The sequence below is a fragment of the Anas platyrhynchos genome, chromosome 2 (assembly GCF_047663525.1).
Source record: "Anas platyrhynchos isolate ZD024472 breed Pekin duck chromosome 2, IASCAAS_PekinDuck_T2T, whole genome shotgun sequence".
Classification (NCBI taxonomy): domain Eukaryota; kingdom Metazoa; phylum Chordata; class Aves; order Anseriformes; family Anatidae; genus Anas; species Anas platyrhynchos.
In genome coordinates, this window is record NC_092588.1 from 128997396 (window position 1) to 129012382 (window position 14987).

The 14987-nt window shown below is 39.5% G+C and overlaps 1 protein-coding gene across 15 annotated transcripts in view; it reads left to right on the forward strand.

Annotated features, from left to right (window-relative positions):
• Positions 1-14987, forward strand: part of CRPPA (CDP-L-ribitol pyrophosphorylase A) — a 147558-nt gene that overhangs the window by 73492 nt on the left and 59079 nt on the right. For 8 of the 15 annotated variants that reach the window (XR_011806990.1, XR_011806993.1, XR_011806996.1 and 5 more), the window contains exon 10: positions 6024-7123. The exons of 4 other annotated variants lie outside the window; for them this stretch is intronic. Coding sequence is in view for 3 of the 11 variants with exons in the window: in XM_072033578.1 (XP_071889679.1) it covers positions 844-924 (81 nt within the window). In the remaining 8 variants the exon portion in view is untranslated. Of the gene's footprint in view, positions 1-843; positions 1759-2310; positions 2451-3050; positions 3078-6023; positions 7124-14987 lie in introns of those variants that run through there. 3 more of the 15 variants (XM_072033581.1, XM_072033580.1, XM_072033578.1) reach the window with 3 other exon arrangements.

A 14987-nucleotide genomic window follows, 5' to 3' on the forward strand; every position in this document is an offset into this window, starting at 1 on the left:
TGTTCAAAATTCAGAAGAGCCTGTAGTTATAGGCAAAAATGTAAGCATTCTGATTAGAGAGGAACAAATGGCAAACAGTTTTTAAAAGCACATGAAAATGTCACAGTCCTTTTTTCTTTTTCTGCTTTCTACAGACTTTAAAAAGTGAAAAATAGTGGAAGTATTTTTGATTAGTGCTTTTTCAGATTGTTATGCCTTGCATTGAAACAGTGTTTGGTATTCAGGTGGCTGAAAGAAGGTGGCATATAGGTGATGATACAAACATTCCAATAAGAGCCAATTTTAGCCTCAGGTTAAAAAAGTTATCACTCCAGCGTCCTTTGTACTCACAGAAGCTATCTAAAGTGAATAATTTTTTTTCTGGGAAATGCGTTCTTACAGCCGGAAAAGTGGACTTTTGCATCCAGTGTAAATACATTTTTTTTTTTTTTTTTTTTTTGCTGCTTGTGTAGACAGCTCAATCAGAAGTGAACAAGTGAATAAGCTAGATATTCAATGGAAATTTTAATATAGAAGGATAAATGTAATCTTGACTTTTTTTTAAAAATTGATTGGTGTTGGAGTTATGTATATATAAACTGTCTATCCATAGGTTATTTTTCTGGTATACCAAATACTTGATTTTCCCTCCAAATTCTATTGGCTTTATTAAAGGTATGATTATCAATACCTATTAATTAATACCTTTACAGACTTCTAATACCAGCATAACTATTTCATATGGGAATATGAAATTATGAATTTATGAATTATTACATGAAATTAGTTTCTTTCTTGTTCCCGAGAAGGTTTCTATTTTTGTTTTGGCTGTGTTTTTCTGTTTTGTTTTGTTTTTCACTTCAGAGGATGTTTCAAGTCACCAAGGTATTTTACTTCAAGTACAACCTATTAGCTAATAACGTGGATCCTCTCTTTGTCTACTGAAGTGAAAGTACAAGCATGTCAACTCTTTAATCAAGAGTCTGATACTCCGGCAAACTCTTGTAATTGCAAACATCGATGCTTTTAGATATGGTATTGGTTCACAGCTTGCAGTTCTCCAGAGTGGCTGCTGTCACCCTTACAGAAGTTGCATACTTTAGAAAGGATTGGTGAATTTAATACTGGCATGTTGGTGGATCCAGAGGAAGTGGAAACACAAAAAGTGCCTGCTGCTGTAATGCAGGATGCTCAACCTCTTGTTGCAACAGCTTCTGTCAGTATCCTTTGTGATGACAAATTACTTCATGGAGGTTCCCTCTAGCTGACAGCTTATATCATCACTATCAAACATACATGGTTGATATACACACTTCTACTAATCCTTGAATAGGGATAGAACGTAATAGACAAAGAATTTATTGAGACGTGACTATGAAAATATTGAGGTGCAGTCATTTTACATATACAAAAGCCAGAGGGGGGAAAGAGTATTCAGAAAATTCCAGAGTCTGAACTTGTGGAGTTAGATTTTGAGTTTTTTTCAGATGAGTTGAAGGAAATAGCTGATAAACAAGGTGACTTGGAATTAGGAAAAAAATCCAGTTTAAATGTAAGATATAACTGGCACATGATGGTGTTGGGCAAAAAAATTGGGCAACACTATAATGTTAGTGAAGTTCCAACTATGATGATTTAGTGCTATACCCTGAAAATAATGATTTGTATATCAGAATAGTTGTTTTCTATTTTAAGTAGTAGTTAGTCTAATAGGGTGTTATACAGAACAGTTTATTCTGCAGACTAGGAGTAAAACTTATAAAAAGGCCAAGTTAGTCATGAGTAAACCTATATATATATATATATATATATATATATAAAAGTAAACCTAAACAAACTGCTAATAAACCAGATAATACAAAAGGTAATGTCACGATACTATATCCATGCCTGGTGGGAAATATATTAATTTTAACAGCATTGGTTTGTCATTTTTGCCATTCAAATTGCAAGATTTGGAAGAGAATTTCAATTGCATGTGATGGTTACTTGTTGATCTGAGCAATGGAATAATATTGAGCCTTGATATCACAAACACTTAAGTTCGTTACTGTGGTTAAACATTGAATGTATACTATGTAGGTTTTTACTCAAATATACTAGTTTAAGTTTTATAAAATACTAGTTTGTCCATATACTACTATTCTGCTTACTAAAGTAACAATTTCTGATGATTGAATTACCGAAAATAGTCAACACAGATCTTTGTATCTGGAAAAAAAAAAAGGCAACATTTCCAAATATGGGAATAGAAATGCAGAAGGCTGTAAAAGTTACAATATTATAATTTTGGTCCAGAAGTTTCAGTAATAATTACTACTTTTCACACAGGAAAAAAAAAGGAAGAATTATCATGTGGAATAAAATACATATGGATGGATACAGGAAGCCACAGAAAGCTTTAAAATATTAAAGTAATATTAAAATATGTTGGTTATAAAACTATATTTCAAGTAATCCTACTTCAGAGATGCACTGACGGAATATCCTGGAAACACAGCAGTTATGTGCAGAGGCTTGCCTGGGATTAGGTGGCCTCAAATACTTTTGTCTCTGAAACAGCTATCTGATTAAGGCAGACAAACTATTTACTGAAATAGCCAGAAAAAACACAGTCTGTACCCTAAGAAAAGACAAATGATGCAATACAATAGTTGTTATGAAGCTGTTGGAAACTAAAGTAAACTGAAGTGTGATTTCTTATGTACACTACTGCACATTTATTGTAGTCTTTTAGACTTTTGAAGACAAGATGCTCATCCACAGTGTGCTCGGTGATTGAGGACATTACTGAAAGTGCTAATTTTTTTCTGCCTGGTTTGGTAAAATCAAAAAGGCATATGTTTACATTTTTTTTATTAAAGATCCCTTAAAAGCAGGGCAGGCTTTAAGGCAGTGTTTCCCGAAACAGGAATCACAAAACAGAATGGGATAATCCAAATGGCAAAGCAAAAGGTAGTTTGCGAACTGGAAATGAATTTATGCATAGGTACTCTTACATTTACTTGCACAGTTTCTCCCTTTCTTTCTCTGTCATTCTCTCTCACTTTCCTTTCCTTGTTTCCCCCCAGGTCTTCCTCCTCCCCTAGCAAAAACAGGTAATAAATTCATTGAATTATTACAACTGTGAAAATTTATTAAAGATGTTCTAATTAAGCATTCCTACAAGCTAACATTGCAGTGCAGCCTCAAATTCCCAGTCTGAGAAAGATGAGCTTTTTAGAAAAATAATTGGCAACCTTTTGGATTTTCATTAAATAACTACAGTTTTTTACCAGGGAAAGGTCGGAAAGTTGATCAATTTGTCTATGATGTTACAGTTTCTAGGAGTTTAACAAGCTGCACTGAAAATGGTAAGATTAATGCTTAATGCATTTTAAACATGACCTTTTTAGACTTATTTCATCTATTGAACTTTTAATTGGATGAATCAGAGTTCTCCCACCACCCTGTCAGCCACAATGATTAAGGCACTTTGTGGTGGTTTTACCGTGCTGGACAGCTTACATCCACCACAACCATTCCCTCACTCCCCCTCCTCAAAAGAAGAGGGGGAGAACAAAGTATGATGGAAAGAAAAAGGCTCATGGGTTGAGATAAAGATAATTTAATTAAAGGTAAAAGAAAGAGGGCAAAACAATCAACGGCTGTGTGGAAGCAAAGAGAAGAAAAAACAATTATTCTGTTTCACATCAACAAACTGTTTTTGGCCATGTGCTGGGAAGCAGGGCCTCAATATGCATAGCAGTTGTGTGTGGGGGACAGGTGTCTGTGTAACAAGAGCCCCCCTCTTCTTCCCCTTTCCTGGCTTTTATTGCTGAGTGTGACATCATATGGCATGGAATATGCCTTTCGTCAGCTGTGGTGCTTTTACCCAGCTGGGCAGCTGAACTCCACCACAGCTGCTCTCTCCCTCCCTCCACTTCAAGAAAGAGGGGGAGAAAATACAATGGCAAAGGCTCAAGGGTTGAGATAAGGATGGGGAGATGACTCAACAATTATTGTCACAGGCAAAACAGACTCATGGGGAGATTAATGTAATTTAGTGCCTGAATCACTAGCAGATTAGAGCATGGAGAAACTAAAAGCAAACTAAAGACACCTTACTTCTATCTGCCCCCTCTTTCTCCTGAGTGGGCTGTGGTCAGTCTAGGGTTTCCAGACTGTTCCTTCATGGTCAATCTCTGCCCCTGCTCCACATGGGGTCCCTCCCACAGGATGCTGTCCTTCCCAAACTGATCCTGCAGGCGCTGCCCACAGACAGCAGCTGCTCAAGAACTGCTCCCACACGGCTCTGTACCACAGGGTCCATCCCCCAGGAGCAAACTGCTCCAGCAGGGGTCCCCCCACAGGCGGCAGCTCCCCCCAGACTCCCTGCTCCTGCATGGGCTCCTCTCCACGGGCTGCAGCTCCTGCCTGGGGCCTGCTCCCGTGGGGGCTCTCCGTGGTCCACAGCCTCCTCCAGGCCACATCCACCTGCTCCACTGGGGCTCTTCCATGGGCTGCAGGGTGGAGATCTGCTCCACGTGGGACCCGTGGGCTGCAGGGGGACAGCCTTCCCCGCTGGGGCCTCGCCACAGGGGAACTGTTGCCTGGAGCACCTCTTGCCGTTCTGCTGCACTGACCTTGGCGTCTGCAGGGCTGCTTCTCCAAGCTCTTGTTGCACAGCGCAGTTTTTTTCTCCTTCCTTAACTCTGCTCTCCCAGAGGCCCACCAAGCATCACTCCCTAGCTTGGCTCTGGTCAGCAGCAGGTCCCTTTGGAGCTGTCTGGAGCTGGCCCTGACCTGACATGGGGCAGCTGCTGGGCTCCGCTCACAGAGGCCACCCCTGCAGCCCCCCCCTGCTGCTCAGCCTTGGCTACATAAACAAAATACATCGTTTTAAGTAAGCTGCCCTGGTGATGTGTCCACCCATCCTTGTGGCCATCCATAGCCTATTGGCTCTGGGGCATTTGGAGAGAGTCATGGTGCTAGTGACCAGCACTGATTAGCAATAGACAAGATCAAGAGAGATCAGTGCTGTTCTAGCTACAAGTTAACGCCATCCCAGGCAGACCCAGCACACACTTAGACTTATCCTAAAAGTCTTATATTCATAAAATTGTCTTTAAACTTCCTTGCTTTCACACCCCAGTTAAGGCATTCTGGCAGTGTTAGTCAATAATGGCTCGTGATTGTTTATTTTCGTGGATATTTCAATTGCATAAAATAATATTACTCTAAAATAGTTTGATAGTGTGGAGTAGAATTTTGGGGAACAAATGGGTTCATAAGGTGAAATGCCAAGTTCTCTAGAGGGAAGGAAAATAAGTTTGAAAAGTGTGTATGTTTTAATTATGCTAGATACTTCAATGTGATAGAGAATAAACATTGAATTGGAACCGTTTGCAAAACAAATATTATTATGAATATCAAATCTGAGTTTGATCTTCCAATCTGTTATTAGTTACTCTGACATTTTTTCCCTATTATGAAAGCTTTGATGTTGACCTGCTATCTCTTACTGGAAACATAAACATTTAAAATGAAAGGATATTGACATAAAATTTTGTTTGCAAACAAACTGCTTTTAACTTACTTTTTCCATTGCTAACTTGCCTAATAAAAACCTGTGAAGTCCATTGTTTTTGTTTATGGACAGTTTCACTTTTGGATTGTTAGTACTGCAATTCTTGGCTTAAAGCAATGCTTAAAGTCTGAGTAAGCTGGGCATCAGACCAGGAGCATCAAAAATTAGTCCTCTCTCCTTGCTTCCATGCTATCCCCAAAAGGCAATGTTTAGCAGGTACCCAAAATACTAACCTGTAGCAATGAGGGTATCTGTCTTTTTTCTGACTTTAGTTCTTAATACATAAAACAAAACAAAAAAGAAGCTTATTAAAATCGTTAGGTATGTTTAAGAGGCATCTTGAAAATGGTACCTGCCTTATGCTTTGATAGTTCCTTAATGATCTTTTGTACCTGGGTATACTTTTCTAAGGGGAAAAAAAAAAGGCAGAAAGTTTTCAGATAACTTTTTTTTTTTTTTTTTTTTTTTTTTTTAGAATGAAAAAATGAATGGCTTGGGCTGGAAGGGACCTTAAAGATCCCTCTGTTCCAACCTTCCTGCTGTGGGCAGGGCCACCTCCCACCAGACCAGGTTGCCCAAAGCCCTATCCAGCCTGGCTTTGAACACCTCCAGGGATGAGGCATCCACAGCTTCTCTGGGCAACCTGTTCCAGTGCCTCACCATCCTCCCAGTGAAGAATTTCCTCCTAACTTCCAATTTAAATCTCTTAATTTAAAACTGTTAACCCTTGTAATGGCGTTCACTACACACCCTGGTAAAGGGTCCCTCCCCATCTTTCTTAAAAAGCCCCCTTTAGGAATTGGAACGCTGCTATGAGGTCTCCCCAGAGACATTATTTCAATGCAGAGTTTATTTTTCTATCTTAAGTATAAAATTACTCTGAAAATAGGATTTTATAGAGTTAATGCTAGCTTTGCTAGTAATGTTAATACTGTTTCAATATTTTATTGTAGAGTGGTTTTCTCGGAAAAAAAGTGTTCCTTACAGGTTTTGTATTTATTTTTTATTTGTATTTAATGTATTTTGTGTTTGTACAGGCAAAGATGTGTAACATATGTGTAACATATTTATGGAACTTTGGGTTTCTACAGAGAAATATCAGTAATTTTCACTCATTTAATTTACTTGTATCCAATGACAGCTATCAGTTGTGCTTTAAATTTAATTTTTATTTTTTACTGTGCCTTGTAAAATTCTCCCCTCTTCCATATTGCTTCCTCAGTGTAATGGGTCTGGCTGGGATGGAGTTAAGTTTCTTCATAGCAACTCACAGAGTGCTGTGTTTTAGATTTGTGACCAAAACAATGTTGATAATACACCCATGTTTTAGCTATTGCTGAACTGTGTTTGCACAGTGTCAAGGCCTTTTCTGTTTCTCACACTGTCCTGCCAGCAAGTTTGCTGGGGGGGAGATTCTGGGAGGGGACACGGCCAGGACAGCTGACCCCAGCTAACCAAAGAGATATTGCATGCCATATAATGCTATGCTCAGCAATAAAAAGGGAGAGAAGGGAGTTTAGGGAGGTTAGCCATCTTTCTCTTGGGAACTGGCTGGGCATTTACCCATGGGAGGTGGTGAGTGATTGCCTTTGCATCACTGCTTTTGTTTTCTTTCTTTTTTCTTCAACTTCTTCGTTGCTTATTAAACATTTTTTTTATCTCAACCAACAACTTTCTTGCTGTTACTCTTCCTTTCCTTTTTCTCTGTTCCACAGAGATGGGTCCTGGGTGGGAGTGAGTGACTATGTGGTACCTAGCTGTTTTTGAGGGTTAATTCACAACACAATTTGTAGCATAACTGTTTTTATTACTATGTTTGACCAGGAAAGCTTTTGAAGTTCTTGGTCCATTTAAACACAAAAAGAAATCCATATCATGCTGTACATTGTTGGTAACTGAAGTCACTGTTGCATTTGCTGCAGTCTTCAAAGTATGATAGCCCTTAAAATTTGTGCAGTGGAGGCATTGGCCATCAAGTCTACATTGGAGTGTTAATTTCCACTTTCATCCTCTCCCTCTAATTACAAGTAGGAATCAAGTAATCCAGCCCCAGGCTTACTTGTGTGTGTTTCTTTACAAGGGTTGGAAGCAGCACTTGAGGTTTCTATATGTATTTGTGTTACTAAGCCTTAAATCATATTTGTTGCTTAAATTGGATTGATCATATGAAAGTCATCCATTACGGAACATACCAGTTGCTGAAGTGTATAAAAATAATGTGATAGTCAAGAATGTAGCAAGTCAAGAATGAAAAATGCATTTTACTCCCCAACCTGTGTACAGCCCTTAGGTCTCAGTAAACTTTTTAATATTATTTGGGAAGATGCAAATAAAACATACTGACATGTTGGAATGAAAGTATCAGAAAAACAGTAACTTCCACAGTTATTTTAAATAAAAATTATGTTATCATCATAACTGATAAAAACAGTAGAAAATTCTCAACTTGCTTGTGCTACTCTTTAGATCTTTCCCACCACCTATTTTCCTTTGTCTTCAAATGAAACTGCTGCTCTTTTTGAGACTGTGTGATAGGAAATTTAAGCTAATCCAGCCCTGATTTACTTTCTTGTAATAGAGCTGTGTTTCTTATGTGCAGTGGGATGTTTCTTTGAATGAAGGAAAAGCAATACATTCTTATGTAGTAGGATGAGTTAGATCTTTTCACACGTTCCTATTTCTGCAGCCAGTTAAGATTACTTCTTTTAGTTAACCTAACAACACTCATGTAACCTTTAATACATTCAAAAATTCCACTAAAGCTAGAGCAGTAAGAAAACAGAACTGGAAGGGAGTGTTTCACACTGAGCTGAGTCCCATGCTGCCTAGTTTTGTGTTCATTTCATTAACTAATAAAGTGCTCATCCAAAGAGAGTTAGGCTTTTCTACATCCCTTATTCTTACTTAAGGCTGGTTTTATTCATTTCCTTGCTGCATTCACGGTGCAGTCATATTCTTCTCAGAATTATTGCTATAGGATGAAGAATTGAAGCTCTCCCATCCTCCCTTTGTGTGATAGTTTGTAGGTCCTACAAATTCTTTTGTGCATTTGAGCCTTCTTGAGAGATGTTCAAACATACCACTTAATCAGTCTAATTTGGAAGTATCTGTCCTAATATACCCCGAGTTTACATTTCTTTGTTGGGTGGGCTGATTTATGCTACAGTATATCACCTAACATGGTTATAATGCATCAAACATTTATTAGGCCATTATCATGTATCTAACAACATTTATAAAGAAATGCCTAGGGAAGAATCAGAGCAGGGCAAGCATACATAACACCCCTCATTCTCTCCCCCTACTCAGTTATTGTTAATTTAAGTACTTCCTGAGCCAGAGTTGTTTTCTGTGAAATTACTAGCCTTTAATAGATTTACTCTCCATGTTCTTCTCTAGGGTTCTGAAGCCCATGTAAACTGTTAGCATCCACTGCATCCTGTTGTTGTGGTTCCACTCAAGCAGGCAGCCGAGCTCAACGTCAGCCTCTCTGTCACTCCCCTCCTCAAAGAGGAATGGGGAGAAAATATGTGAAAAGGACTCAAAGTTTGAGATAAGGACAAGCAGATCACGCAGTAATTATTGTAATGGGCAAAACAGACTTGGCATAGGGAGATAGTAAGATTTATTGCTTATTACTAACAAGCTAGAGAAGTGAGAAACAAAGAAAAAAAAACAAAAACAAAAGCACCTTCCCCCCCCCCATCCACCCTCTTCCACCTCCTCCTCCCGAGCGGCACAGGGGAATGGGGGTTATGGTCAGTCTACAGCGCTTCTTCTCTGCCACTCCTTCTCAGCCACTCTCGTCCCCTGTTCTGTGGGGTCCCACCCACGGGATACGGTCCTTGATGAACTGATCCGACGTGGGCTTCCCACAGGCAGCAGCTCTTCCAGAACTGCTCCAGATATGGGTCCGTACCACGGGGTCCATCCCTCAGGAGAAAACTGCTCCAACCTGGCTCCCCCACGGGCAGTAGCTCCTGCCAGGTCACCTGCTCCTGCGTGGGCTCCTCTCCACGGGCTGCAGCGTGGAACCCTGCTCCACCGTGGTACTCCATGGGCTGCAGGGGGACATCCTGCTTCACCATGGTCCTCACCACAGGCCACAGGGGACTTCTGCTCTGGCACCTGGAGCACCTCTCCCCCTCCTTCTTCACTGACCTTGGCGCCTGCAAGGCTGTTCTTCACTCCTCTCACTGTCCCAGCTGCTGTGTGGCGCAGCATTTTTTTCCCTGTCTTAAATATGCTCTCACAGAGGTGCAAAACAACATCGCTTATTGGCTTGGCTCTGGTCAGCAGTGGGGCCCTTACCAAACATGGGGCAGCTTCTAGATCTTTCTCACAGAAACCACCCCTATGGCCCCCTGCTACCAAAACCTTGCCACGTAAACCCACTACACCTGTAACAAACAGCTACATGAACTGGAAAAGAGAGAGAGATGGTTCTTCGCAAATTAGTGTCCTAATCCCAATGTCTTGTTTCCAAGTAGTAACAGTCTGCTGAGATCCCATCGTTTTATATGTGAATTACACATGCAGTGTTTTACATTTGTCTATATTAAAATTCATTTGTCATTTTTACTGCCTAGTTACTCAGTTTATAATGGTCTTTCTACATTTCATTTGTCAGTTATACTCTAATAAACTTTGTGTCATTAGAAAACTCATATTATTGCTTACTCGTTTTTTCCAGTTCATTTATGGATATTCATTTATGGATATGTTGAACAGCGTAGGTTCTGTAACAGATCCCACCTGATCTGTCTGAATGCTGGTCTCATAACTCACCATTTACTTCTGCCCTCTCTATTCTGTGTTTTTAGCAAGCGTTTATCCATGTTAGGAATTCTGTCTTATATTGTGACACCTCAGTTTTCTTAAAAAACATTTGGCAAGGAATTTTGTTGAAAGTCTTGAAAATCCCAGTGAATTTCTGGCATCAATGGTGCGCCCACACTTTCAAATAATTCCAACAAGTTCCCTCTTGGAGAGTTCCCTGTACAAAAGAAAGATATGTTGATTCTACCATCATCATTAATCTGATGTCCACCGTTACTATACAGTATTTCATTTTTTGTTACATTGCCTGATATAGGCTAAAGACTTAGTATTTTGTAGACTACTAAAAACCCATCCAGATTTTTCTTGGTTTAAATTGAATGATGATTGGCTGTGAGCCAGCAGTGTGCCCAGGTGGCCAAGAAGGCCAACGGCATCCTGGCTTGTATCAGGAATAGTGTAGCCAGCAGGCCAGGGAGGTGATTGTCCCCTTGTACTCTGCTCTGATGAGCCTGCACCTTGAGTACTGTGTTCAGCTTTGGGCCCCTCACTACAAGAAGGACATCAAGGCCCTGGAGCATGTCCAGAGCAGAGTCCTGTGAGGAGCTGTGAGAAGGGAACTGGGGTTATGTAGTCTGAAGAAAAAGAGGCTCAGGGGAGACTTTATCACAGTCTACAGTTACCTTAAAGGAGGCTATAGTGGGAAAAATATAAGGAGAAATTTCTTCATTGAAAGTGTTTGTGAAGTATTGGAACAGGCTGCCCAGGGCAGTAGTTGAGTCACCATCCCTGGACGTCTTCAAAAAACGTGTAGTGGACTTGGTAGTGCTAGGTTAAAGGTTGGATCATAGAAATCTTTTCCAATGTAAATGATTCTATGGTTCGGTGGTTGCTGTCATCCAGTTGTGACTATTAAGGCAATTGTTGAACTAGAGATTATGCACCCCCATTAGGAGCTGAGATTCAGGACTGCTGGGTGAATACCATATAGTCTTGAGGATTTGCTATGTTCCTGCCTTTAATTTCTTCCATACCTCTTCCATAGTAACTGCAGGTTTACAGGTTCTTTGACTGGTCATTAACAAGGAGGAGATCCACCATGTAAATTTTCCTACACTGGTTCAGCAAATTAATTGAGTTTCTCTTCAATAGCTGCATCTTTTCTGAGCCTTTACTGTACACATTTATCATCAGTTGGTCCTACAACCTGGCAGACTTGCGGCAGACTTGCTTCTTCTGATGTGTCTTAGGAAAAATGTTATTGTTGGTTTTGATTCTTTTTGCTAGCAGTTTCTTAAACTCCTTTCCCCCCCCCCCCCCCCCCCCCCCCCGTATTTTTGTATTTATTATGCCTTAATTTATGATTGTATTTCCTCTATTTGGGCATGTTTGCAGCTTTTTGAAAGATGCCTTCTTGTTCTTACAACCTCCATTATCCTGCTGTTTTGGTGTACCACCCTCTTCCTGCCCTCCCTCAAGCCTTCCACTCTCCCCCCCGACCCTAGCATTGGCTTGTGCTTCCAGTATCATTACCCACAGTAGCTTCCACATTGCCTGTGAGGCTTTAATTCTTGTAGCTGCTCATTTACATTCTTTTTAACTTTTTAAGGATGCTTTCATTATGTATTTTTATTTTCTGTCCCTTTGTCATTTTATAGTGAGTTTTTGTAATTTAGGCTCATTTCCTTGGCTTTGAGACATTCTGTGATGATTGTTTTCTACATTCAAAATACAACATAAAATACATTTTCTTCTGCTGGGGGTTGGAACTGGATGATCTTTAAGGTCCCTTCCAACCTAAGCCATTCTATGATTCTTTTGTTGGTTTCACTTTCTTGCTGTCTCATCTCCCTCCCTGCCACTCTTTAATTTCTTCTTCCTCCCTCTGTCTGCGATATTGCCGTACTCTTTCTTGGCTTTTAATCCTGGCTCTTTCAGAAGTCCAGATCTTCACTCTTCTTATAGGTCTAGCTGCATTACCTGGTTCCTGTTGCAAGATTTCTTATATTTTGGCCCATTTCATTTCTATTTACTGGGTCAGGAAACATGTACTTCAGTTCTGTTTACCTTCCACTACCTTTTGTCTTTCTTTCTTTGCTCTGTATTTATCATACTGTCTCAGTATCATCTGGCTCCTCTTGTGGCCTGTCACCCTGGAGTTGTTTTTCAGCAGGTATCTGCAAGTTTTGTCTTGTCTGGACAGGCTTTCTTCAGCCTCATGCCCTAGCTGAATCTCACCTTCTGAGATTTCTAGTGCCACATATTTCCTGCATGCTGACCATCTTTCTGGATCTGCATCTGTTTCTTTTTGCTACGTAAGCATTACTTTCATCCCCTGCATATCTCTGTAGAGAAAAGGACAAAGGAAAATTCTTATGGAAGCTCCTCTGATGTTTATGAATGGCTTCTAGCATACTCATATGCCCTTTTCAGTTATGATTTCTCAATTAGCTATTTGCCTCGTGTTGTCTGTTCATTTACTGTGTTCAAAGGTGCAAATATGCCATTGCTCCTTCAGCGTTGCTTACCCACACACACCAAGCAGCTCACAGATCTTGCTGAAGCATCCAAACCAGCCGGCCACCAAGAGACAAGCAAACGAATTTGCTTACAGACAATAAATATGTGTTGTTTCTCTTCACCGAGGATAAGGGCCAAAATAATCTGAGTGCGTTCTGTTGCTGGCTTCTGGTTGCTGGCTTCTGGTTGCTGAGAGCTATTTACTTTTCAACATTTAGAGATAACAGAAGCAAATCTTGTGGCATCTTCATCTCACTAATATGAAGCCTCTAAACATTTCTGGCTTTCATCTATATCAGTTTTGGAACATCTGGGTCTGAAGATATGTTCATATCTCAAGACAGTCTGAGATGCACAGCATTTGAAGTTAGATTAAACTCTACTCTGAAAATTCTCTTAAGACATGGAAGTGCAAGAATTTTGGTAGGGTTAACAAAGGTAGACTGAGGTATTGTTGTATTTCATTAAAATAACTGTCATTCAGAGAAAGACGTTTAGATCATAGAGAATATCTGTGGGTATTGATTTTTGTCTGAATGTTGTTGTGAAATATGTTCTAAAAGTTTTCCTATCATATGCATGGATTAAAAAAAGGTAGAAAGTGTCGCTGTTACATATAATTTCAAGCAGTTGCAGTCTGAGCTAATTATGTTTGATTTTAAAACATTCTTTGAACTGTTATTTTCCAAAGCCAGTTTTTATCCGTTCTTCTAAATAATATTTTAACTATATTCCAAACCTTACAGTGTAATTTCCCACCATTTCAGAGAAATGATACTTTCTATTGAGAGTCAGAGGCATTCACAATGTGCTAAATAAATCCCCTTGATTTATAATTGTTTTGATCTCTGAAGTTTCCACCAAGCAGAATCTTTTAAAAAATGGGTCTGTTTACATTTGGGTTTGATTCAACCTGTGTGGTACTGGCAGCAGTACGAATGCTCATTTTTGGCAGAGCCTCTCTCTGCCTTCAACTTTTTCACTGACTCAGTTTTTCCATTCCAGCAGAGATATGTGTTGAAGTATCTCTGACTTGTGTAGTTAATTCCAGTGTTTAGCGCTTATATTTATCAGTCCAGGTGTTGAGCTATGTAGGCAAAATTTTTAGCAAAACATCTGAGAGAGAAATAATGTGTGATCCCTACATAAAAAGCAGCAGTAAAATGAAGTACACTTTTCGAGCCTTCCCGCACTAAAACTTTTATGTCCACTCGTTCCTTGAGCTGTGTAATCTAAAAAGCTTCTTCCTATAGTGTGAGACCTTTCATTATAAAAAATGAGGGAAAGTGACTTCAGAGCTAGGTTAGATACTGCTAGTGCCATAGTTCAGTTTTTGATTTTTGTCCTCAAAGCATGCTTTGTGCTTGCAAAGTTTATAGCACAAAGATTAGTCTGTGAAATTATGGCATGACTGTTATTACAAGCTCATGTAGTTCGTGAGTTAAAATTATTGCTCTTGTCAAAAGGGACAGCATTTACCTTTTTTCCCCTGAGGTTTTGAGTAACCTTCCTCCCTCTTTTGATTCTGCTGTTGGAAGGAAAGGAGATGTTAGTTCCTTTTGTATAAGGTGAATTATTTCTTTTAAAGACCACCCTGTCAGAGTGGGAGAAGCTCCTGTTCTTGTGCAACTTTTTCTCATTCTGCTGATGAGAAATTTTAATGGAAGGCTTTTCCCTCCTTTACTACCATATATATATATTGCATAGTGACAGTGACATAACTTGTGGAGGTTTATGATATTGTTATATAAGATATGGGATAGCTGGGCAAAACATGGCACAGTAACCCAGAGCAGAGGTGAAGAATCCTGAATCTGTTTCTAAAAATAGATACAGGGTAGGCAGTTATTTGTACTTGGTGTTTGGGCAAAAGTAAAACTGAAGCAAATGTATGACATTTCAGAGCTTGCATTTATTTATTGAATTTTTAAAGCTATCTATAAAATGCTCCAGATGCTTGTATTAGGCAGGAATTTAACTCTTATATTGATTCCTGAAAGGTACCTGACATAGTGCAATGATTAGGGTCTAAGATAATCACATTCAATAAGATTGAAATATTGACGTTCAAATAAATGCGTACAACTGCAAATAAACCTTGATTATTTTGCTTTTTCAGAACCTGTTTGACAGTAGATGG